Raw genomic sequence first — 24,249 nt, forward strand, 5'->3', positions numbered from 1 at the left:
CAGGGTTTTCTTCGGTTCCGATAAACTGGATTTCCGCGCATCACGGAAACGTGGCTGAGAGCTGGAGAGTCCGGTGCTTTGTCCGAACATTTACCGGCGGATTTCTGCTATTTTAACAGGCCATTTTAACAGTGACTACGACCGTTTACAGAAAGAACTACACATGTAAACGGGAGCACCAGCTTTGAAATAACCTGATTTGAGGTTATTTGGTTGGCCTTCAGGTCTCTGGATGTTTGGCGTGGTTATTTTTCCACCATTCGCACCAACCTTTGAAGATCTTTTTTTTTTCTCTGTCCTCCACGTCCAGAGAGGTTCTTGACGGTTTTATGCTTGTGAAACTTCTGAATCACATTACCCACAGTTAAAACAGGGATACCGAGGTCTATGTAGATGGCTTTGTACCCTTTGAAGGTCTTGTGTTCGTGAATAATCACACTTTAATGTTCTCATACAGCTCCTTCGTCTTCACCATCGTGATGGAGGAACAGGGGATAACAGGTGGCGTTTTAAAATGCGGAAGTCATCATTCATTGGTTAATTCATGTCACATGGGTTTCTCATTCGTGATTTGCCAAGGGTGAGTCACAATGTGTTTCCATACTGATGTACAGGAAAGGGTGCCAAAACCAAAACAGCATGCTTTAAGTTTTTCCATTTTTTCCTCCTGTTTATTGTTTTAAATTGTTGTTCATCATTTACTCTTTTATATCAAAAGAGAGTGCTCTATAGAAAAAAAATGTGTTTCACTCTATTTAATTTTTAGAAGATATGTACTTAAATTTCATGGGTGCCAATAATGGTGAGCAGGACTGTATGTCTGTGTCATTTCAAGTTGCTTTTCAAAGAACTGTGCCTAAATGTCCCTGAACCTTTGTTTAATGACAGGACTCGTGCTGTCTGGAGGCAATGTCGCCGAGCCTAAAGGTGGTGGAAAAAAGAAAAACTGTATGTGTCATATCAAAAGATGAAAACACAGTTAAAGAAAGGAAAAATGGAACATTTTGCAAATTTTGTGTCATCCAACATCACTTTTGCATGTTCTCCCTGTGCATGCTCCAGGCACTCAGGTTTCCTCCCATAGTCCAAAAACATGCTCATCAGGTTAACTGGTCATTCTAAATTGTCTGTAGGTGTGGGTGTGTGTGTGCATGTGCAAGGTTGTCTGTTTCTATGTGTCAGCCCTGCAGCTGACTGGTGACCAGTCCAGGGTGAACCCTACCTCTCACCCTGACACGGCTGGGATGGGCTCCAGCTACTCACAACCCTTAGTAGGATAAGCGGTATAGAGAAAGAATCAATGAATGAATGATGAAACATTATATGAAATTAAAAATTGTTTTCCAGCACCACTTTTATTCAAATGGAGCTGGTTAGAAGTTATCAAGAAAACTTGGGACACCTGTAGCACCAACTTTCAAGGCTCAATAAAGCTCCACTGCTGCAGAAAAACTTTAAATTGTTCAAGGGCCTTTTTGCAGTATCATCAAATGTACATTATTTTTCAGTTTGGGGTAAATTGACCTTTTTTTCTTATCCTCTGGCCTTTCACTTCCTTCTTTTGGACCATTTCAGCAATTTATTAGACATGCTATTTATTAGAAATCTAAATTTCTCCTATCAAAATGAGTTCAATACATACAGCAACTATAGAAAATACAATTAAAATTTTAAAAGAAAGAAAAAAATAAGAACATTATTTTACTGAAGGTTTTGTTGCAGTTTTCTCATCTACACACACCAAAAAACTTTTTTTGTCAAAAACCACAGGAAACTCTGTATGATGTACTACATTTTTTATTTGATAGTCAGATGCAAAAACCTGCACTGACCTCAACCTTGCCACACTTTAATAGCTGGTCATGACCTGGAGAGACAAAAAATGAAGAGATTGTGTTAAACTATCCACTAGAGGGCTTTGCTTTTTATCTGGGTAAGCTCAAGATCAAATGAGATGACTAATACTGCGGTATGGCATTAGGTCTTTGGGTCAAGTACTGAACCACTTAATGCTTTTTCACTTACATTGTTGATCCAGGAGATGTAGCTGCTGACTCTGGTGAAGACAGAGGGCTTCTTGGGGTAGTTGCAGCCCATGCTAGAGCCAAAGCTGACCACACCATGGACATCCCAGGAGCCATCAGGGTTCTGACAGTTCAGGGGACCACCAGAGTCACCCTGGAAGGGAAGAGATGAGTGTAATAAATAAATTTAAAAACTACTGAAAAGAACCAAACCCGTTAAAAAATTATGAATCCAAATTGTAATGGTGCATAGTAATATACTGTTCAGTATGCCTGGATCAGGATTTGGTTTTAAAAATACTGTAAAATGAATCAGACTCACGTTGCAACTAGCCAGCTCACCATCTCCTCCAGCACAGACCATGCTGCTGGTGACCAGGCTGCCCCACCAGTCATACCTGGTGCAAGTGGAGTGTCCGACAACTGGGAGGAGGGCCTGCTGCAGGATGTCAGCAATGGGACCTCCAGCTTTAGAAAAGAAGTGATGAATTCAGATTAGGACTGCATGCTAAATTATACACTCTCATAGAGGTAACTAGACGTAAAAGTAGAAGTTTCATTCAAAGGCTCAAAAAAGCCACAAGTCCTAAATATCAGTAGAGAGGATTTCCATATTTTTGGTCCAATACTTAAGAAAAGTGGAAAAATCAACATTCAAGTGATCAAGGGTCTGTGATTGGGGTAGAGGAAAAATGAGGGGTGGGAACTAAAAAGAGTGATTCTTTAAAACTTAGTCATTTCTAAATGTAACTATAAACTGGGAAGAGATTTTTGGAAAAAGTTGCAGTAGCTAATCAACTTTGACAGGGGAGTTGATTGTATGGCAGGATTAACAGTTTAGTACTTACTCCAGAGACGACCCCAGCCAGTGACATAGCAAGGAGCATCATGAGGCAGAACGACTCCAGCATCAGGAAGACAGGCAGCCATGATGGAGTCAGAGAACTCAACAGGAGTTTCCAGCTTGATCAGAGCAATGTCGTTACTGAAAGGAAAGCAAACAAAGTTGGATTAAAAAAACTATCAAAATAAATTCAAAATTTGAAAAAAGGAAGGAAAAAGTCACAGCAGCATAATGTGTTCTCCTGCACATGATAAAACATGTGAACCCACCGGATTCTGTAGGAGTCCCAGTTCTCATGGACAATGATCCTGCCGGGGCTGATGGCAATGGAGTCAGCTTCATTGTTCTTGAGGTTGTGCTTACCCAGGTAGACTCTGTAGGTGCGGCTGCTGCTTGTCCGAAAAAAATAAATTAAAAATAAAAAGATTAAGGCTCAAAAGCACCTGAAAATAGGAACTAACTTAAGTTAAAACTAGTGAGTGAACTTTCCTCTACTACTTTGATCATCACCACTAGTGATCTACTGCTAACACTCAACATCATGTGTTCATTAAATCATCAGATTAATTCAGGTTATTTTATTTAAGATAAGTAAGAGCATTTCGGTAACATGCAGTGATTGATGCTAAAATCAGAAGCACAAAACTAATTGTTATCCTCACTCTTTCCTCTAGACTTGCAGAAAAACTAAACTGGAAGTTTAACATGAGATCCTAACTTCCTCTAAACTCCTTAATAAACTGACCAGCCTGATACCAACCAAAGGCTTGGCTCTTTTGTCCTCGGTGTCTCATGTTGATTTTTGATTTGAGAGTTTACACTGTCAGTCTTACCCGATACAGTGAGCAGCTGTGAGGACCCACTGGTTAGAGATCAGGGTTCCACCACAAGTGTGGTAGAAGTTGCTGCCACTCTTGTACTGCAGAGACACCTGTTAGGGACAGAAACACGTTGCAGAACGTCAGTGTGGTTTTAGAGAGGATATAGACTTTAAGGGGAGTCTTGAAAAGCAGTCTACCTGCCAGGGCCAGCTGTTCTCACGGACATCATCTCCACCAACCACCCTGGAGAGGACGGGAGGGTAGGTGGGCAGTCCACACCCGTAGGCTATAATATGACATTAAATGTACGGTGATAAATAAGCTGTACAATCTGCACTCTTTTGTTTTGATTGATCTGTTTCAAAGCATTTTTCAACATTACTGTAACAAATGAACATTGTTCTCTAAATACAGCCAACACTTTTTATCAAATGCCCAGATTACATCATGAAACAATGTCCCCAATCGTACGTGGCAACATATTTTATCATCAGGTATGCATATTATCAGAGCTTACCACCAGCGACAAACAGAGCCAAGATCACAAACATCATTTTGACTGTCTTCAGCAGCTTTCGGAGGGACTGTGGCTCCTTTTATACGCTTTTGCACACCTGAAATGTGTTGCTTAACATTTCCGTCAGAGCAGCCAGGAAAAAGCTGGTAGGAAAAAATAACTCAACCTTGGTGATAAGAAACCAAAGATATCCCCAAATACACCTTATCGCTCAACCTCTGTGTGAACCTCACAGGTGTCTTATAGTCACCTGGGCTGGCTTTTGAACTGGAGCTACATTACAGGGAAATTATTCTAAAATGTTTTTAGTTTTTTTAAATATAACAGCCATTCAGTCTAAATATTTAAGTGAACTACACTTTTGATTACTCTTTTGATGAAACTGAATTATGCCTTTTAGCAATGTGAAAAAATAAGCAGAAAATCTTAAAACAAGGATGTAATTGTGAAAAATATAAAATAGATATTAGAAGTACATTGTTGTTGCTTTTTACATTTATGATGAGAAATCAGTGACATTGATGGATTTATCTGATGCGTGATATCACTCAAATTGAATGCATTTATTTTGAATATCTGCCAGTTGTTGTGTCCAGAGCAGAGTTGGTTTTAATAACGATTTTGAAAGAAAATCAGAGTAAGCAATGACTACATTTGATATGAATTAATGACCATCTTACTAAAAGGCAAAACTTAACCTTGAGTAACCTTGAGTAGCCTGGAGTACCACAGCATGCGGAGCTGTTTGGAAATTCATTTAGCTCCACCCCAATATCAGGAATTGTCAGAAAAGTATTTTCTAAGAAATTTCCTCAGCTTTGGTCTGTTACATAACCACTTGGCAGATATAAATGTGCTTGTCTGTTAGCTGTGCTGATGCGGACATGATGAAGTTTGTGGTTCTTGCTCTCTTTGTTGCTGGTGGTAAGTACCTCTCACCCTCAGCACTTTTGTAGCAAACTGTTTTGAGCCAACAAGTATCATTCAACAATGCAGATGATCAGTTGAGTGCGCCAGGTCACACCTCTTAAAAGAGTCTGTCTCTGCCTGTCATTTCAGCCTACGGGTGTGGTGTGCCCACCTTCCCCCCTGCGCTGACCAGGGTGGTTGGAGGAGAGGATGTCAGGCCCAACAGCTGGCCCTGGCAGGTAAACCATGTCTTTCTTTCTTTCTCTCTCGAAACAAGAACTCCTCTGCAGACATTAAGAGATTAAAGAGACATCGCAGGGTGTGACAAGTAGACTTATGACTGAAAAACATACTATTATTTAGTCACAGATGGTTAAATGTGAATTAAGACGACAAGACTAACTCAAATGCACAGGGAAAAAATAAGAGTTTCAAATAGATATTTTGAGGAAGCTGAAGTCAAACTGTGTTCATCGTAGGGTATGGATAAAATAAATTTCATGTACGGGATGTGCTACCATCAGGACTTCCACTCTCTAAACCAGTGTAATACAGTAACAAGGAAGTCAGAGGGAAAAAGTGGGCCGATAATGTTCATGTGTGTGTATGTTTTAGATTTCTCTGCAGTACAACAGAGAGGGAGAGTGGAGACACACCTGTGGAGGCACTCTGATCTCTGATCAGTGGGTCCTTACTGCTGCTCACTGTATCAGGTATGAGACTGTAGAGTTCAGAACAAATCTGGGTTATTTTAAGGATACCAGAAACACAGCACTTTGATATGTTGAATCAGAAATCAGCTGCAGGTACACAAGTAATACTGGTTCAGAAAGTTAATTGTAAAATGATTTAATGAGCCATTAAATCATTTGAACTACTGAAAAATATTTGATATCTCTCTCTTTATCAACTCATAGCACTGGCAGGGAGTACAGAGTGGCCATGGGAAAACACAACCTGGTCGTGACTGAGGAAGAGGCTGTGTTCATGGGCACCTCTAACATCATCGTGCATGAGAAGTGGAACCCCTTGTTCATCCGGTAAAAAGACGAAATGGCTGTTAGACCACATGACCTCACTGAGATTAAAAAAAGACAAAGATCTGATCATGTGTGTGTTTGGTCTGCAGTAATGACATCGCCCTGATCAAGCTGGAGTCCCCTGTCACCTTCTCTGACACCATCATGGCTGCTTGTCTTCCTGCTGCTGGGGTCATCCTCCCTCACAATGAGCCCTGCTACGTCACTGGGTGGGGTCGCCTCTACAGTGAGTAGCCGATGTCCACCAGTTATTTCAGGCTAAATGTTGTCCAGCTTTAATCATGAGTACTAGTAATGAGGTGGTGTACAATGATATATTGGAAGATAAACAATGAGTTATTGTAACAGAGACACTATGTTCTGCAGCTTTGATGATATAACATACTTTCAGTTTTTCAGATTGGACTTCATACATTTTTTTTGTTCGTTTTATTTGATAATATTTAACTTTTCTGCCACTGCAAAAAATATTTTAAAAATGATCTATTTTCTAGCAATATGGTTTTAAGGTATCAATGTGTTTGAGAAAGTGTAATATGCTGAAGCTGTTTTTTTGTTTGTAGAATAGTTCATTATTCTGAAAATAAAAGCTGTTGACATGTTTCCGATGCCTCCAATTCACATGATAGAAAATAACTTCACTTAATCCGTTTGAAGAAATGGTTTCTTTTGAAGCTTTGGTCTGATGAAATTTGTGAGTTTGTTTTTTTTCTTATTTTTACCAGAGCAGATCTCATGTTTGTGATATCTCTCCATTACACAGCTGGAGGTCCCATTGCTGACAACCTGCAGCAGGCTCTCCTGCCCGTGGTGGACTTTGCTACTTGCAGTAAGTCTGACTGGTGGGGCTTCCAGGTGAAGGACACCATGGTCTGTGCAGGTGGAGATGGAGTTGTGTCTGGCTGCAATGTAAGTCTAAATTAACCAACAAGATGAGAAACTTTGGCACCAAGGTTCCTGGTTGTTTTAAATAATAGAGAAACAGGAAAAATAATTTTACTTTAACCTTGGGATCAACAAAGTATTTGACATCAGAGCTTCATAGCTGTTCATCAATATAAGAAAAATGTTTTGAGATAATTTCACATAGAAGGCAAAAGAGCTTGAACTGTATAAAAAGCCCAATAATCACCATTCAAGCTTCTCAAGTAAAGACATTTGTTATCTTATTTGTCATGTTTAAAATAAAACAATATACTTTAGCCTTTAACTATTTTCAAACAGGAACGTTTCAGACTTTAAACTTAAGTGTTTATTTTAATATGGTTATAGCTTTTAATTATAACTATTAAGATTAACACAAACAGTAGTTAGTTAATAGCTGAGATCACTCTATTGATGGCCTGTGCAATTATCTTGAAATTCAGATTAACTACCCCTTTAAGGAAAAAGTGTAGATGTATTTCAGTGTCCGTAAGTATCATAAGTGATGGCAGCTGTAGATACAAAACTCATGTCGAAGTATTGGTGGAACTTTCCTACTAATCTAATGTTCCCCCTTACATGACTCAGGGTGACTCCGGTGGCCCTCTGAACTGTCAGAACAGCAGCGGAGCCTGGGAGGTTCACGGCATCGTCAGCTTTGGCTCCGGACTCAAATGCAATCTCTACAAGAAGCCCACAGTCTTCACTCAAGTCAGCTCCTACGCAGACTGGATCAGCTCTGTAAGCTCCTGAACCTCCTATTCAATTGCTCCAAGGGTTAAAGTTATGAGACTGTTGCAGCTGTCTAGGGGGGTTATTTCATCCATGTTTTAAAAGTTACAAAATTACAAATAATCAAAGTGTTGTTACTAAAAATGTGATGCCTCACGCCTGAAACCCAAATTTTCTCTACCATCTCTTCCACAGAAAATGGTGACCTATTGAAAAAAATGACTCTGAAGATGAAGACCAATATGTGCACATGTAAAAATAAATAAAATGGAACCACACATAAAAATTTCAGTGGTTTGTTTTCTTCATGATTTCACAATCAGAGTATCAAAGCACAAAGTGATCGAAAGTGTCCAAATACAGCAGCAATGGGAACATCTTATCACCTACCACATGCTCAAGCCTCCATCTCCTGCTCTTGTTTGTCTTTCTGGAAAGTCAACCAGGTTTCCCAGAGCTGTTTTACCCTGGTTAGAAGTAGTTAAAGAGTATAAATACAGGCCTGTTCTGAACGTATATTTCAGCACAAACACTTCACATACAGTCATGAGGAGTGTGGTGGTCCTCTTTTTCGTGGTAGCTACCGGTAAGACAGCTTCAATACTATGAAAGCCCACCTTGAAAACAATACTTAGCATATACTCAGTTAGCATGCTAATTTCAGTTTTACTAGTCACTTGATCTATTTTTAATGCTTCTGAGCCATGAAAACTTGTCTGATAAGATTTTGTCTATGGCTCTAGCTTGATACAAAAACTCCAGTAAACATAACTTACCTCCCCCCAGCCTATGGATGTGGCCATCCCACTTTCCCTCCTGTGCTAAGCAGGGTAGTGGCAGGAGAGGATGTCAGGCCCCACAGCTGGCCCTGGCAGGTAAGACCAAGAATAAATAGAAATAACAAGAAGTTACAATTTTTTATTTGACAGACTCCCTTGTTTAACTTTAATTTTTATGGGTTTTTTCTTTATTTTTTTTATTGTTTTGTTTTGTTTTTTTACAAACGTAATCTCTAAACTTTATGCATTTCATTGCTATAGAAATTTTACTCATTAATCCGTAAAAAATATAGCATGATGATTGATTATATATATATATATAAAGTACGTAGAGTAAAATTTCAAAGAGTAGATTTGCACATTTTCCTTTCAGATCTCACTCCAGTCAGACAGCAGTGGGCGCTGGAGGCACGTCTGTGGAGGAAGCCTTCTCTCTTCTGAATGGGTCCTCACTGCTGCACACTGCATTAAGTATGTTTGAACACTAGGGGGAAACCTTTCTTTGCCATGTTTATTTTTCAAGAAAGAAAAGAAAAGAAAAGAAAAAAGAAAAAAGAAAAAAAAGAAAAACTAGTATTTGAGCTGGGAGTTCAACTTTTTTTTTTTTAATTACTTATTGAAACACATACTCAAACAAACTTTTGCTGCAGGCAATCACTGACTGTTCTTAGGACTGACTTAATATGCTTAATTAAAAGAGTGAATTTTCTTAAAATGCCAAACCAAAGGTCTTAACCAGGAAATAGTGTCCTTCCAAACAGGACATTATGCATTTGCATTTTTTTCTGTGGCTGCATGATTGGCCAGGGAATAAGCAGACACAGGTCACCTCTGAGAATCTGCAGCAACATCTAGCCTTAAAGTTGAACAAAAGTACAGCACATAGAAAACGAAATAATTTTCATAATTTCATGTCAAAAAAATTCTGCTGACACAGAAAAAGTCCTACGCATTAACAATTCAAAGCTTGTTAATCTGGTCACTCACAGCCACGTATTACCTCTTCAGGACAACCATACATGCGCAATACACCTTCTGCTTAATCACAGTTTAGTGCATACTTGCAGAGTAGTCAATACTACTTTCTGAATTCCCCATGGAAACACCTTGTCATCTGCTGTCCCACAGTGACCGCTACAACTACAGAGTGGAGCTGGGTAAACACAGCCTGATGACGAATGAGGAGGGCTCGACGGTTCTGATGGCAGCCAAAATCATTACTCATGAGGATTACAACATCCTCCTCAGCCGGTAACAGCACCAGCAGCCCACAGAGCTTAATTTCACCTCGTGAGTCCAGGTGTTGAGCATATTCAGCACTCCTCTATGTGGAAAGAAAGTACGCAACGACTCAGTGGGGATTTCTGAAAATAAGGAGACTTATTCAGCAACACTTTAACACAAAAGAACATATGGTTTGTTTATATTTGTTTAACTGAACATGGGTGTTTTGTTTTTCCTTTTGGTAGGAATGACATTGCCCTGATAAAGCTGTCATCCCCTGTCACCTTCTCAGACACAATCATGCCTGCCTGCATCCCAGACGCGGGCGTGGTCCTGCCTCATGGTGCTACCTGCTATGTCACTGGTTGGGGTCGCCTCTCCAGTAAGCCTTTTCAGCATAATGAGTCACTGATACAATCTTACTCAGACAAGCTTGATAAGTGGAAAAATACAACCCAGGAATTGTATGTGTTTGCTATTGAAGCTTAACATATAGTAGCTGTTCTCCTGTAGCATGATACTAAACAGGGGTTGACATGACTCAGTCAGTGTTGCAGTGGAGTCACTATTGCTCAAGTCCAAAATCAGTCAAGTCCGAGTCACCAAATAAAAATTCAGAGTGGAGTCCAGGTCGAGGCCCCAGTACATCAGCCCAAGTCCTGGAAAAGTCCCCAGAGCAGGACACAGCAAACTCACCCAGTGGAACTTTAAGTGTTCAACTTTTAATGTCTGAAGTATTGCCTGTGTGAACCCTGACTGACAGCGGTGGACAATTTGATGTGCAGAAAAAACATTCACTCGATTAACATTAGAGTCTGTTGATCTTAATTTTAAGGACAGTCAAGTAAAAAGTCTCTTCAAGATACTAGCTTAATTGCATAGACTGTGAGTATAATGCATCCAATAAATACTATATTATTGACTTGAGTCCAAGTCCTGGACTTTAGTTCTACAACACTGGATTAGGTGTTCATCAAGGACACGCAATGATCTAGCATATTTTACGAAATGTTAATAATTAAAGCCCATGACCTATTGTATGACAGCAGCTTATGTTATTCTTAGGATGCTAACCAGGCATTACCACCAACAGCCATAGAAGAGGCTTAATTAATTACAACTGTGCCAGAAATCATTTTGTAGTCACAACTGGTACCAAACAAATTACTTTATAGCTAACAAAATGTTAGCTACACAATGACTAAAATCTAATGCTACCCTTGTGTTTAGCAGTCTTAAGCTAGCTAACAGTAATATTCAACACAAATCACAATCATCATCAACAGCTTTAATGTGGGCTTGTTAGAGCCTGAAATGTAACAAAGACCTGAAATTTAATAATATATAAATAAATAGACAGATAGATTGATAAAACAATGTAATAACTGACCCACAATGTAACAAGATGCTGAGCCCAAACCTTAATAATTTTTTGCTCAAACTTGTTACATTTTAGGTCACTTGTTACATATTGTTTTTTTTAGTACATTACAGGCTGAATACTTTTGTTAGATTAATGACCAGTTATTACATATCCTAACATGCCTAATCTACTATCTTTTCAAAATCATCTTGTCTTTCAACTGATTTTTAATTGAGGAGATAAAATGATATCTGAGAGATATTGAACTATCACTCATACAGACATTAGAAGTACAGCTGTCCTGAGAGAAATCGAGGGCCTCAACATTCTTATACCACCACAGTGGGGTTTCTGTGACTAACATAAACTAAGTGACAAGTATTATTATAAGCATAATATGTCACCTTTATATCTCAGTTAAACACGCTCTTCAATGTGGCAGTATATGGTGCTTGAGGCTTCTAACACCTTAAAACTTTCTACACTGGACACCATTTCTGTGTGATGTTCGTGCTCTGCTTTATGCATCACATCTGTCCCCTGAATGTTTTCAGCCAAAGCAAAGTATTGTTTCTCTCGGCCTACCTGAAGCATGTTTTTCCTCATAGCTGATGGTCCACCAGCTGACATCCTGCAACAGGCTCTCCTGCCGGTGGTTGGCCATGAAACCTGCTCACAGTCTGACTGGTGGAGTGTCCTGGCAACAGATAAGATGGTTTGTGCAGGAGGTGACGGTATCACTGCTGGCTGCAATGTGAGTTCACATTGGGCGGGGTCTTTTCAGGTGCAATGAAATTCAGTGTTCAGTAGCTGATTTTTTTTTTTTTTTTTTTGTGGGATCACCTGTTAACTGATAACCCACAGGGAGACTCTGGTGGCCCCCTGAATTGTCAGAACCCAGATGGTTCCTGGGATGTTCATGGTGTGGTGAGCTTTGGTTCTGGTCAAGGCTGCAATGTCTTCCAGAAGCCTACAGTCTTCACAAAAGTCAGCTCCTACATCAACTGGATAAACACAGTGAGAGATATTTTCTTTTTTTTTTCATCAGCATGAACAATGACACATGCAGCAAACAAAAGCTCAGCTATCAAAAACAGGAAGTCTAATACAGCGTTTTTTCTCCTTCTGCAGGCTATAATGGACAACTGAAGAAGACAAACAAAGGAGCTTTCAGTGGCTATATGACTTAGTCTAAACTCTTCCTCTGCTAATACAAACTCTTCCTGTGTAAAAAAAAAAAGAAAAGTTGCTGTTTCATGGTTAAACAAGTGTAACATCATTTGGTGTAAAGATGGAGCTTTGATATGCTTCATATTTTGAATGATGACAATAAAACACTCTTACCTTTACCAAGTTGGGATTCAATAAACGTTTGACACCCCATTGTTTTTCTAACTTTCATTTTCAATTCAGTAGATTCCCATTAGCTAAAAATTTTGAACAGTGACCAACAGGATGTTCGATGGTAGAATTCAGGGCATTAAGACATATAGATCAAAAGGGAGTTTAAGTCACTCTTATCCCGTAATATCAGCAAATATTGACCTCCAAACCATTGAGTAATTAACAAATTCTTCCTTTTATTTCTCATAAAATATTAATGAGATACATTTCTTTTTACTCTTCTAAAAAAACTCACTTACAACAGGCAATCTGGAGTCACCATAGAGGAGCAAATCTTCACAGTACACATAAAAAATACAGACTGATGTAATAAAAGAGAAATAATGAATGACACTGATAACAGACAAAATGTGCTTCTGGCATTCTTCAAAGTAAAACAGAGTGAGTGCAAAATTAACACACCCACTATTTTGGTCATCGTAAAAAATTTTGACTGCAAAAGTGTAAAATCACGGGTGTAGTTCACTCTTCTTTTGTAAATGAGGTACAATTCCTTTTTCTCCAGTACTGAAGCTACAGAACCAAAATGAAATGTGCTTTCAAACAGCGTGGCTGGTTTGAACTTCTAAATCAAGTCAGAAAATGTAGACATAGCTGTGATGTATTACAGTGACAAAGCTGGAGTTACTCATTGATCCTGTTACATTTTACACCACAGGGAACTTTGAAATGTATACTATGACCAGCTGATGAATTGAGACATATTTTTCATAACAGAGTTTTATCTAACAAAGTAAAGCGAGGAATACTGTCAAAATGTTACATTTGCCCAAGAATGGCCCTGATATGACAGAAAATCTTTGTTGGATGACTGGTAATCCTTGATTTGGTTAATTTTCAAGCAAGTCTAACCTGAAGAAGAAGAAAGGAGTTTGTTGACAGGTACTGATAGTGCTAAGATTGAACTTACACATTATTTTTTCTGAACAGAGGCACAAGCTGTCTGTCTGCTCATTCCCTGCATATTTCCAAGTAAAACAAGGGCTGCAACTCAAGTCAGGCTGTGATAGAAAGAATGAGTGAGTGATGAGCAAGTAAGTGAGCAAGTACTGCTGTTATTATGCCCCAGCTGCACAGTCAAAGAGTCTTTCTGTTGAACATGTCGAGTTGGAATCAAAAAAGAGGCCTGGAGGGAAGCAGAGAATACACTGACTGTCTTCACAGCTGAACAGTTTCCACCATGGCTACAGAGCATCAGGTTTCAACTATTCACTAGATTCTTCAGTCTCACACTTATACTTTTTACTCTACGTGCTGTTTGAAAACCAAACTGTGAAGGAGTAGCAACATGAGAGATCAGGTTCAGACAATTTCTTCCGAAAAGTTTTATAAAGAGCAACAGTGTTGTTCTCAACACAAAAGCACCTAAGTGTTTCTTATAATGTGCAACTGCAGGGCTTACCCAGGGCTGCAGCCACTTGGCACTACCACCCCCTAAAGAGGCCATAAAATGAGACCTCCGGCCTCTCGACAATGGTTCCTTCCCATGAATTAAGGTGCTGTACTTCAATTTGTAAACATAACTTTCAGTCATTAAGTCTACCTAAGTTTTTTTCAAGAAACGCTTTCCTGCATATTCCCTTGGGCTATTTGGTTGAGCAAGTGAGAAGCACATGCCATCAGCAGGCTTCCTGGCTTGTACACAGCAAAGAGCCAGCATAAATAAGACACTAGTGGGGTCAAGCATTTCATCTAAAAATGACACAACTGTTCTTCCCAGGAGTTATTGGAATTTGAAGTAGAATATCTTCTAAAACACAAAGAGGCATTCATCTTTTACCCCAAAATATACCCAGTGATACACTTATACCATTTTGCAACTACTTTCAGCTCATCCAATGCTGCTTACTCATCACCCATTGAGCCATATAACGTATGAAAAGCTGATATGATGAGATCATATGCTCAGTAAAAAGCTAACAACAGAAATTCAGGCTAGTCTCAGTTAAAACACTTTTTTGTCTTTCTAAAAAGAGACATGAAACTAAAGTTTCTCTTTTAAAAATGAGTGCAGTGCTGTTCTGAAACATTTGGGTGCTTTGTTATAACAGTTTTAACTACAGCATTTGGGCCGGTGAACTATGGCTAACAGTTATATGAGCTATGCTTCCTAAATGCTAATAAGTTTTAGTTAAAAATGAAAGGTTTAGACACTCTAAGCTAAAAGCTAGTTAGCCTAGAGGCCAGGGTAGTTGAACAGAGGCTGCAGTAAAAGAAGGGCAGGATGTCAGTTGTTAACTAATGAAGACAACAATCTGAATTTTTCAACTGTTTTCCATTTCGTGCACAGCTTTTGTGGGCCAGGGGAGGCATTATGGGGAACATCAAATGAAAAATGGCAGTACTGATGTAGAACCTCAGAGCAAAACAATACCCTAACAGCACCTACTTGTATAATAAAAAAGTGAGTGCCTTGCACATGTCTGTTGAAGTGTCCTTAAAAATCCTTTCTATGACCGCTGAATGATATCCATGATCTGTCCAACGGTTAACTTGCGGTAGAGGACGTTGGTCTCATTAGGCATTGTATAAACAGAAAAGTTCTTCCAATACACAGTTTTGGTGTGTGTATGTAGTCCAATGAGCCCCAGTGTGACAGTTGTGTAAAAGAAGATCCCCCAACATCAGCATGTCCTTCTTGATCAGTCTCTACCTGTATGCCGATGTCCAGTGAGATCCTATTTTTCTTAAAAAATGAAGGGTCCAGTGCTTTGGAGTGAAGTGGCATGAATGACGATAAAGTGCCACTATTCAAATGTTAAGCAAAAGAAACCTTCTTCAAGTCTTGGCTTTACAAAGTCAGATCCATAACTGCGATCACAAGAGAAATTCAGGATTTCAGTCGATTGTTTAAACATGATGAGATTGATCTTAAATTGGAGGTATTTTATCCTCATACTGCGGTGGAGGGGTGAGCGGCTCTATACTCATTCCAGCTGCTGGTTGTGAGTTATCAACGTTTTTCATGTGCAGCTTTTCTGATTTAATCCTGCGAATCTTGATAGGTAGGAGTTTACGGTTGTTTTTTCCAGGTCTACGGTTCGATGTGGAAGCAGCAGCAGCTGGAGCACCTGGAGCAGGCTGTAATCCAGCTGTCCCAAACTCTGATCCCTCGCACTCATAATGTACACCATCCACTTGGACCAGGTCATCATAAGAGGGTAGCTGAGAGTTGCTTGGTCGAAGGTTGCTCTGACGGACAGGGTACTGGCCACTGCTGACTGCTTCTTCATAGGAAGGTACAGCATAACGCTGGGCCTGTTCCTCAGCACTACAGACATGTACAAAAAACAGACAAGATAAGAGTAAATTATTCATCACCATTTAAACACAGATTTGTTCTTCACCTGATCCAATAATTAGCTTCAATGATCAATTATTCTATGACTCTCATGTGTAAAATGTAAAATGTAATTATGCTCTCCCACATTCTACATTCTGCGACATCTCTGAGGTAGACACTGGCTACCCTGAGAGTCTGCCAGCCACCGGCATGGACTTGTCTAGCTATACTCCCCATAAACTTCACAATAAGTTAACAAAGATGTTACTAAATGGATGATTTGGTTACATTGTCTTCCTGAAAACAGAAGTCAGCTGTTTGCTGCCAAAGCTCCTGCCTCAGATTCTTCCCAGAAGCAAGGATTATGTATGTAACAACTATTTTGACATAATCATGACGGCAAGTAATGCACAACAATGGTTTGTAAAGACAAAGTGTTGGTGTAAGAAGACAAGACAAATCCATCAGCAATAGGTTAGGTTAGGTAATTGATAGGGTGCATGGTAAAATCAATTTTCTGCTCACAGATATCAAAGTACAGGAAAGGGTGTCATCGCTGAAATAAAGCAAAGCCATGAAACTACAATTGCACTCACGTTTCTGCGTTCGCCTGCTGCCCAGCTCTCTCTCCTCCGTTGTTCTGAGCCTGCTGGAGCCTCTGCTGCTCCCTCTGTTTGTTCCTCATCCCGAGACATAGTGACAGCAGCAACATGAACACCCCAGATCCCACCAAGACAAACGCAATTGAAGACGCTTTATTTTTCCTGCCACCAGTGTCTCCATGTCCTCCTGAACTGCTGCTGCTGTTATTTCCAGCTGCATCTGCAGGCACCACACTCCACACGATCATCACAATGCCGAGGGCTACAAGTCCAACCCCCAACGCACAAAGTGCATATTGGGAGCCTGAGTTTCCACTGTTTTCATTGCTGTTGCTGTTGTTATTGTTACTGCTGCCAGAGCCCCCTCCACCAAGGTGTCCATCCACACTTGAACGCATCTTGTAATTGTCTTCTAATCTTCAGTTGAACCAGCTTCAGTTAAACCAAAAACTGAAGAGAGAAGGCTTTGAGGTCAGACACAACATGACAACTTTCGATTAATGCAGAAATCTTGATGTGGATGTTTCATGCTATTCCGTGAAAAAAAAAAAATCACACTGATACACACAAAACGTCCTGTCTTACTTTTACAAGCCGTTATCTTTCACCATGCGTGCAGGTATTCACTGCTGCAGATATGTGTTCTTTATGTGAGTCCAAGCCCATTTTTCAGGGAAAGCATAAAACTCACTGAATATCACATTGCCTCTGTAAAAAGGTGATACCATGACTTTACAATATCATGGCCTATAGAGGTAAGCTGAACTATTTTCATTATTACCTGCTTTAGTGTATATCTTGATTAACACATTGAAGGATAAATAAGGAGCTGTCACTCTGCAGTATGACACAACTTTAAAAAATCTTTTCACTAACAAAATGTGGAAATGTATGCTTGAAACTATAAATTAGCACAGACCAAAGTCATTAGACATAGACATAGACATTAACTACAACCTATGTAACCATTAAAGGGTATCATCATGATGTAGTAATACTTAAGACTTAGCCTGTATTCACCAACAAACTATGTCAGCGTCTAGTCTGCTAACATGCTTGGACATGCTGGCAGTGAGGGGGCAGTTTAACGTAGGTAAACCAACTCCACTGTATGAGGAGCTCCTCAGTGAAGAATGCATGGTATGGCGCACAATTAAGCTTATCGTGACAGCTGGACGCAGACGAACTGGCCTGCTAGCTTTAGCCTACACGTACAGTCACATGCTTGTATAACTGTGACACCCAGAGTTTTCATGTGAAGATGTTACACACAGGGAGTAGTTACAGTCCAGCCTTGAGTTTATATTTCACTAAATAACAGGTTTTACGGTAAGGTAGTAGAACATTGACACTCTGGCTCATAAAACCTCCATTTGCAAAGAACTGTAAACGTATCGTAAATGTTTCGTAGGTAGTAGAATTTCCCTTCTGTAGGAGACAGTTCAGCCAGCTGTTTACAACCGACATCAAAATCTGAATAATTCAAATTTAAAGCTACACAAACATTACGTAGTGTCATTTTGGGTGTGTGAGGGCAGGGGTCGCCTATTCCTGCATTCAAATCTCGAAGTATCTAACCGTATCTAACCGTTTTTTCTTCTTTTTTTTTTTTTTGGCGAGCACGAGCGGCGTTCGTTAAACTACAAAACTGGGCGGGTTGCTACCGTTGAGCCCGTTAGGATACGTAACGCAGCGCAACAACTTTGCATCGGACACATTTTTCTAAAACATCGAAGGCCTGAGCTGAATAACTTCAAATAACACTTTAAGGAACTTGAAGCGAACGAGAGTCGGCTTTACACTCACCTTTGCATCTTTTGAGAATAAGTAACTCTTCGCTTGTGCCTCTCAAAGTTTCAAGGTGTGGGTATTATCATCTAAAACTCTACTACTTCTTATAGCAGTCCCCGCGCCATGATGTGTTGACAAATAGCGTTTAATGTTCAGACAGGAACTTTCTTTTGAGACGGATGGGCTCAGACCGAGCAGAAACACAGCAGGAGGGAGGGGGCTCAGTGCTACACTTCCAGTTTCATTAACCCTCTCACTCTCGGTCTAGCTTGGGGTTGAAAGAAAGCATCTGACAAACTTTACATCTACTATTTGCCTCTAGTGTAGTGCTATTTCCATTCTCTGATACCTTAATACAGGCTGAAATGTTTCAGCGAACCCTCCAGAAAGCCGCATGCTAGGTAGTTAGATTTTCATTTCTCGCTAGGCCCTTTAGTCATGCTGTAAGGTAACCCTTACGAAAGAAAAATATATGTTCCAATATATTTTTTGAAATTATTGTAATATATTATTGATATATTATGATATACATAGAATAATATATTGATGGCACATATACAATATATGATATATTCATAAAATATATTGCAATATATTGCAAAATATACAAATAATTGCCGCTTTCCATATATTGCAATATATTGGAAAATATAAATACTAATTCTCATATATGGGAATATATTACCGAATATATTACATTATATTTTCCAATATGCTGCATTATATTTTTCTTTTGTAAGGGAAACTACCCGGGGAATGCAGTTATTAAATCAGATATTTTCCACACTGTGTTGAGGTTATACTATTTTATTACAATAAAACAACGAGTTAAGGCGGTTTACAACACCAGGCACTGTTGGTGTTGTAAAAACCGCCTTGAAAGAACTGTGAAATACACATGTTGACAGTTTAGTTAAAGTGATGTCAGCACAGGTGCTGTACTTTGGGTTCAAGGGTCCCTGCAACCATGCCAATGTACTGTTAAAATTGTAAGTCTAAACTAAGGTAGCTTACAGTTAAGTATGACCAAATTGCATCCATGCAACAACCTGTTGAATGTTTCCCTGGTTATAGAACATAATCTAAAATCCCAGTTATGATTCCTGGAGCCTACTAGTACTTTATTTCTTCACTTGCTTTGTATGCTGTGACAACTGATTTGTTTCCCCTTGGAAATCAATAGGCCTAAACTCTTATCTTATCTTATAGGCTAGTTCATGGACAGCAAAGGCTGTTGGAGTTATGTTAGTATTATAATTTTCTAGCCTTCCTTACAGATTTGACAAATTTGCATTAATGTAATCTGTGTCAAATCACCACCATCTGCTGGGAAGTTTGAATGTGCATTCAAATATGATTTTGTGCAACAGCTTTTTTATGTGCTAAAAGTTGTCATCATGAAGTGACCCGGTTTCTCCATCTCACTTATCAATCAGTTGATCTCCTATCTGATTAGGTTTTCACTTCCTCTTTGAACAGTAAGCACCCACTCTCACTCCTTTCAACCCCCTCACACAGAACTAACCCACTGCCCGTTGCCCGTCTCTGTGCCTGGTGGCTTAATCAAGGACGAAACTGCTTAACAATAATGACAAAACCAGTCTCAACCCCTGACCACTAACTGCATTGTTCCAGTGAGGTAGGAAACACTGTTGTTGTAAGCTCTGGGGAGATTTTCTTCCTCCTTCATTTAAATCTGGTTCCTCTGTTCTTGCATGCACACACATTACACACACAAAGGGGAAGATCAGAACCCAGCTAACAAGCCTTGATCACATCTGGATGTCTGGCCTTAGCCCCTATCACTGTCAGCCTTTAATCACTTTAAGTGATGCGCCGGCAGCTACAAAGGGATGTTATGGTGAAATAACATGGCCTCACAGCAGAGAGTCAACTTCATGTTGGCAACAGATAAAACATTAGATTAACAAATTTATTGGAGTATAAAAATAACTCAAATGAGGTTACCTTTCTGTCTTGCTTTTATTTCGTGCTAGTCCAGTATTTGGGCTGCATGTTGGTTCACTGGTTAGCACTAAGGTTCCTGGTTTGGTTCTCCAGCTGTGTAGCGTTTGCATGTACCCACTGTGTATGAGTGGGTTCTCTCTGGGTACTCTGGCTTCTTTTCCACAAGCCATAGGGCCAGAGGGTTGATTGGCCTGTGATAGGCTGGAGAAATGTTCAGGGTGTGCCTTGCCTCTTGCCCAATGACAAGTGGGTTGGCCCCAGCTCCCTCTGACCCCAAAAGGGAAAAGTGCCACAGATAATGGATGGTTAATCCAGTTTGCAATATCATTCAAATTTTTAGACATAAAACTATTTATCTTAGTTCTGTACCTGCTCGTGAGCATGTGTTCGGTGTATCCTAATGCTTCCATAATGAGTAGTTCAGTTCACTTCCCTCAGACATGCCTTCCCTCATTACACCACCGTTTCTCAAAGCTCAAAGTGGCATAATGGATTGCCTGTGTTAGATTTTCCAACCACGTGTGGATAACCATTCAGGCTTTAGGTGAAACAGTATTGTCATCTAGTAATCAGAGGGTATAGCTGCCTCATTTGCTTGGTCATCCTTACAGCGGCACACAAGTCGAGACACTATGAGTAGAAGGAGGAAGTTGTCAGAGGTTGTGTAGTTGAAAGTGTTGCACCATGTTTCACTGCATACAGGATGCTGAAGTTGACGTGATGAACGAAAACAAATAGAAGAGGAACTGGAGCGAATCACCAAAATATTGACTCACCAAAACTTTGTTGATAAATTCAATATGTGTGTCAGCACACTGACACAATCATTCACTAAAGATTTAACCCGTATTTCCATCTCAAAAGAGGCAATGTGTCTCTTACAGTCTCATGCAAATTTCCTGTCACACTCCCGGCTCTGTTGTCATCATTTATTCATAAACCTTCATTGTCTATCAACTCCTCTTTGTCACATAATCAGAGAGCATCTCATTCATGAATTTACCCGCCATAACCAATCAACATTGTCCCCATTCAACTCAAGGGCTAACATTTTGTTGCAATTCTCACATTGGTCTTAAAAGTCTGTATGATTTTAATACGTTCTACCCCTTTTATTTTTTTTATTATTTTTTTTTTACATCATCTGCTGAAGAACTCCATAAAACACAAAAATTTAATTCCCAGAGGCTCCAAGTGGAGTATTTTTTTGTTTATGAACAGTTGTATCCAGGTAACTGAGAAGCATTCTCTATTGTTTAGCTCTGGTTTAGCCTCCATCATACATTGAATCACTCTTGAGGTCTTACTTTCTTCACTAGCAATACTTGCTAACTTTTTTTTAATAGAAAGGGTGCTTGCAATAACCTAACTAAATTCTTCTGGTTAAAATCATGAATAGTGAATGCTGCTAAAAAAGAGCCATGGTGAAATCAGAACAGAACTAACAGAAAGACAAAAAGTTGTTCAGAGCTGTAGAGTTTGCTGATATATCATTTGAATCTGACTATTTTTTAGTTGTGAGAAATTCCTAATTTCATCAAGCAGGACTAAAAACTCCCAAAAAGATAGTTTTAAACAAGGACTTAACAGAAGTGTTCTCAACCAGTGGTGTCTGATGCAGAGTTTTGAAGTCAATGTGCAATGGAAGACATGTTGGAAAAGCTTGTTCAACCTAATTATTGATCATCATGACCAGCGGTGAGAAGGTTAAGAGCCAGTCCTAAGTGTACCCTGTTTTACCCCTTAGCCCTTGGTTTTGCACGTTCATGTCCAATGAAGGGGTCTCTCCGTAAAAGTAAAGGTAGCAGCTACCCAGCCCTTGAAACAAAGACAAACCAGGACCTCACTTGAAAGGAAGGGGTACAAGCGGCAACCTCCGGTCTGAGAATATGAGACAATGCGGAAGTGCTAAAATCTGCTGTTTCTCGAGTGTTTGCTTGAGGCTGGCTCCGGAAGTACCAGAAGTCACATACACACCAAGCCAAAAAAAAGCAGTTTTCAAAGCAGAAATGAACCTATTTACAGCCTGGTTCAAAAAACATCTCCTGTCTGAGTCGCTAATTTTACTATAGGCACCCACTGTACGGGGGTTGAATTTTTTTCAAACTCGGCTGTTCAGAGGAAATTTAGATTGCGAGCTCCCCCAATAAGAGGCACCGCTGAGGGTCACGTGACCAACAGGCACCTTATGGCTGTATGCCAAGCCTGTCACTACCAATATGGCCGCTATAGCCGATGTGCTTTATTTCCTGTTTCAGAAAAAGACGGGTGATGTCGGCGAGACTACGTTCATGTTTTATACAGTCTATGAAGAGGTATGAGAACCTTCCCATAATCCACCATGCCCACTGACAAGAGGGCAGAGTAGAGACTGAAGGTAGCATAAATACTGATTTTTATTGTAATGACACACATTTTCATCATATATTCAATCCTTTGATAGAAAATCAAAAGTGCCCAAGGATAAAATAATGGGAGACAGCATCTTGGAAGGGAATAGACAAATATCACATCTGCCTATGACACAGGCAGAAAGCAGCTAAGGTGATGATGTAGGGGAATCAAGTGGCGTCTTTTTTCTCAGGGATGTGTTTTCAGCCTTTTCCACTGGCCTTCAAAACAGAGGGTCAAGAAGGAGGGGTACACAAATGGGTAAGATGAGGTGGGGCAGGGGGAACTGGGATTGGCCCTGAGTAAGTAAATGCCTGAAACTCACAGTATCTTAAAAATAATGAGTTATAAACACCAGAAAACACAAATGTTTTTATGCTTCCTGGTTGGCTGTTTTTAATGGTAGGTTTATGGCTGAAGGTGCTTTTGGAGCCAGCTTCAGGTGGACACCTGAAGAACTGCAGTTTTTAATAAACTCATATAGCATACAGAGATTCTTGAAAATGAGCTTTTATTTCATTATCTGCTGAAGATGAGGATCATAGGGCTCTCAATTTTGAGATATTATTTTTATTAAAACAAGCATTCAGTTTTACATGTATGTCTCCACACACCTTCCATGGACACACAGCACTGCGGTCTTCTTTTCTTGGCATTATTCAAATTGTTTTTTTGTTTTTTTTATTGTTTTTTTTTTTAATTTACTGCACAGTATAAAACATCAGAAGAGGGAGCTACATTGTTTAGACACAACTGTGTATGTGTGCAAGATGAAAAATGACTAACAAACACATAGTCCAGAATTTCAAATTCCATTCAAGTCTTTTTTTTTGTCTGCTCTCATCAGTTACATTAAAAGGCATCACAAACAGTGGAATTAGGTAAATCAAGGACAATTTACACTGATAAGAAACTTTTTCAAAGTGTCACCAAGTTCCCTGTATCACACAGAAGTCTTTTTTTTTTTTGTTTTTCAAAAATTTGATCTCATAGAAACAGGCTGACTGTCACTGGAAACAAGTCATCAAAAACAAATTTCGAGATCACTTCCTGGTTCACAAGGAAACATTTACACGCAAATAGAAAAATATTATCCAGAGTGAAACTTTAAGCTTGTTCTGCCATTGGAGAGGAGAAATGACTTTTATCAAATTGTCAAAACACATTTCTGCACAAATTGTCTCATCATGTTTTTTTTTTCTCAAACCAGGGAAGTTTTTAAAAAGATCTCAGTCTCATCGGAAAAGTGCAATCTTTCGTTTAAAGGCTCAACATTAGAAAACTTAACCAGTACATGGAGGACAAACATCCATGATGTGGATTTTTGTCACATGCTGATGACCTCACACGTTTGTGACCTCGATGCTGGTGTAACCTCGGATTGGACTTCCTTCAGCTCGGGGTGGAGTCTTGTCTCCAACCTCTCGAGGCAGGGAGCCATAGCTGCTATGGCAACTCAGATCCCGCCCACTGCGAGCTTTTGGGCTGAATCCTGCTGGAGGCTGAAACAAACAAAAATGCACTCAAACAAGCTGCTCCTCTACGACTGAGACATATTTTTTTCCACAAACACACTTTGTATATATCAACCCAGTTGTTGTGTTGTTGTTGTTTTGTAAACATGCGCCCGCCA

The 24,249-nt window shown here is 39.6% G+C and overlaps 5 protein-coding genes across 8 annotated transcripts in view; 2 read left to right on the plus strand and 3 right to left on the minus strand.

Annotated features, from left to right (window-relative positions):
• Window positions 1–1,792: 1,792 nt before the first annotated feature.
• On the minus strand, window positions 1,793–8,681 carry LOC141799006 (chymotrypsin-like elastase family member 2A). Its single transcript, XM_074681023.1, has 7 exons — window positions 8,588–8,681; window positions 8,202–8,278; window positions 3,138–3,257; window positions 2,873–3,009; window positions 2,347–2,492; window positions 2,026–2,178; window positions 1,793–1,867 (listed from the first exon to the last, which is right to left on the minus strand). The coding sequence occupies exons 1-7, from the start codon at window positions 8,612–8,614 to the stop codon at window positions 1,850–1,852; spliced, it is 678 nt and encodes a 225-aa protein (XP_074537124.1). The 5' UTR covers window positions 8,615–8,681; the 3' UTR covers window positions 1,793–1,849.
• LOC141799007 (chymotrypsin-like elastase family member 2A) lies at window positions 5,094–7,832 on the plus strand. Its single transcript, XM_074681024.1, has 7 exons — window positions 5,094–5,130; window positions 5,266–5,354; window positions 5,731–5,838; window positions 6,046–6,155; window positions 6,245–6,381; window positions 6,919–7,064; window positions 7,668–7,832. The coding sequence occupies exons 1-7, from the start codon at window positions 5,094–5,096 to the stop codon at window positions 7,830–7,832; spliced, it is 792 nt and encodes a 263-aa protein (XP_074537125.1).
• Window positions 8,358–12,326, plus strand: LOC141799004 (chymotrypsin-like elastase family member 2A). The gene is made up of 8 exons (XM_074681022.1): window positions 8,358–8,397; window positions 8,598–8,686; window positions 8,964–9,061; window positions 9,719–9,841; window positions 10,060–10,196; window positions 11,786–11,931; window positions 12,042–12,194; window positions 12,309–12,326. The coding sequence occupies exons 1-8, from the start codon at window positions 8,358–8,360 to the stop codon at window positions 12,324–12,326; spliced, it is 804 nt and encodes a 267-aa protein (XP_074537123.1).
• Window positions 12,327–12,737: 411 nt separating this feature from the next.
• On the minus strand, window positions 12,738–18,456 carry tmem51a (transmembrane protein 51a). Its single transcript, XM_074682466.1, has 3 exons — window positions 18,273–18,456; window positions 16,461–16,916; window positions 12,738–15,852 (listed from the first exon to the last, which is right to left on the minus strand). Exons 2-3 carry the CDS (start codon window positions 16,862–16,864, stop codon window positions 15,453–15,455), a joined length of 804 nt encoding a protein of 267 aa, XP_074538567.1. The 5' UTR covers window positions 16,865–16,916; window positions 18,273–18,456; the 3' UTR covers window positions 12,738–15,452.
• A 4,384-nt stretch (window positions 18,457–22,840) lies between these two features.
• kazna (kazrin, periplakin interacting protein a) overlaps window positions 22,841–24,249 on the minus strand; it is a 243,954-nt gene continuing 242,545 nt past the window's right edge. For 2 of the 4 annotated variants that reach the window (XM_074681990.1, XM_074681988.1), the window contains exon 18: window positions 22,846–24,118. In XM_074681990.1, the coding sequence (XP_074538091.1) occupies window positions 23,960–24,118 (159 nt within the window). In that variant the 3' untranslated portion in view covers window positions 22,846–23,959. Of the gene's footprint in view, window positions 24,119–24,249 lie in introns of all 4 variants that reach the window. The other 2 variants (XM_074681989.1, XM_074681991.1) reach the window with 2 other exon arrangements.

This window comes from Halichoeres trimaculatus, unplaced genomic scaffold, assembly GCF_033239565.1.
Source record: "Halichoeres trimaculatus isolate MK-OKI-2021-1 unplaced genomic scaffold, fHalTri1.1 fHalTri1_scaffold_11, whole genome shotgun sequence".
Taxonomy (NCBI): domain Eukaryota; kingdom Metazoa; phylum Chordata; class Actinopteri; order Labriformes; family Labridae; genus Halichoeres; species Halichoeres trimaculatus.

Excerpts from the sequence above, each read along its gene's own strand:
- LOC141799007 (XM_074681024.1), top strand. The coding sequence starts at position 5,094 with ATGAAGTTTGTGGTTCTTGCTCTCTTTGTTGCTGGTG. Across the intron at positions 6,156-6,244 it reads TGGAACCCCTTGTTCATCCG|TAATGACATCGCCCTGATCA; the intron begins GTAAAAAGACGA and ends TTTGGTCTGCAG. Across the intron at positions 6,382-6,918 it reads TGGGTGGGGTCGCCTCTACA|CTGGAGGTCCCATTGCTGAC; the intron begins GTGAGTAGCCGA and ends TCCATTACACAG.
- LOC141799004 (XM_074681022.1), top strand. The coding sequence starts at position 8,358 with ATGAGGAGTGTGGTGGTCCTCTTTTTCGTGGTAGCTACCG. Across the intron at positions 8,687-8,963 it reads CCCACAGCTGGCCCTGGCAG|ATCTCACTCCAGTCAGACAG; the intron begins GTAAGACCAAGA and ends TTTTCCTTTCAG. Across the intron at positions 10,197-11,785 it reads TGGTTGGGGTCGCCTCTCCA|CTGATGGTCCACCAGCTGAC; the intron begins GTAAGCCTTTTC and ends TTTTCCTCATAG.
- LOC141799006 (XM_074681023.1), bottom strand. The coding sequence starts at position 8,614 with ATGGCCACATCCATAGGCTGGGGGGAG. Across the intron at positions 8,279-8,587 it reads CATCCATAGGCTGGGGGGAG|GGTAAAACAGCTCTGGGAAA; the intron begins GTAAGTTATGTT and ends ACTTCTAACCAG. Across the intron at positions 2,179-2,346 it reads GTGAGCTGGCTAGTTGCAAC|GGTGACTCTGGTGGTCCCCT; the intron begins GTGAGTCTGATT and ends CTTCCCTTCCAG.
- tmem51a (XM_074682466.1), bottom strand. The coding sequence starts at position 16,864 with ATGCGTTCAAGTGTGGATGGACACCTTGGTGGAGGGGGCTCTGGCAGC. Across the intron at positions 15,853-16,460 it reads CAGCAGGCGAACGCAGAAAC|TGCTGAGGAACAGGCCCAGC; the intron begins GTGAGTGCAATT and ends ACATGTCTGTAG.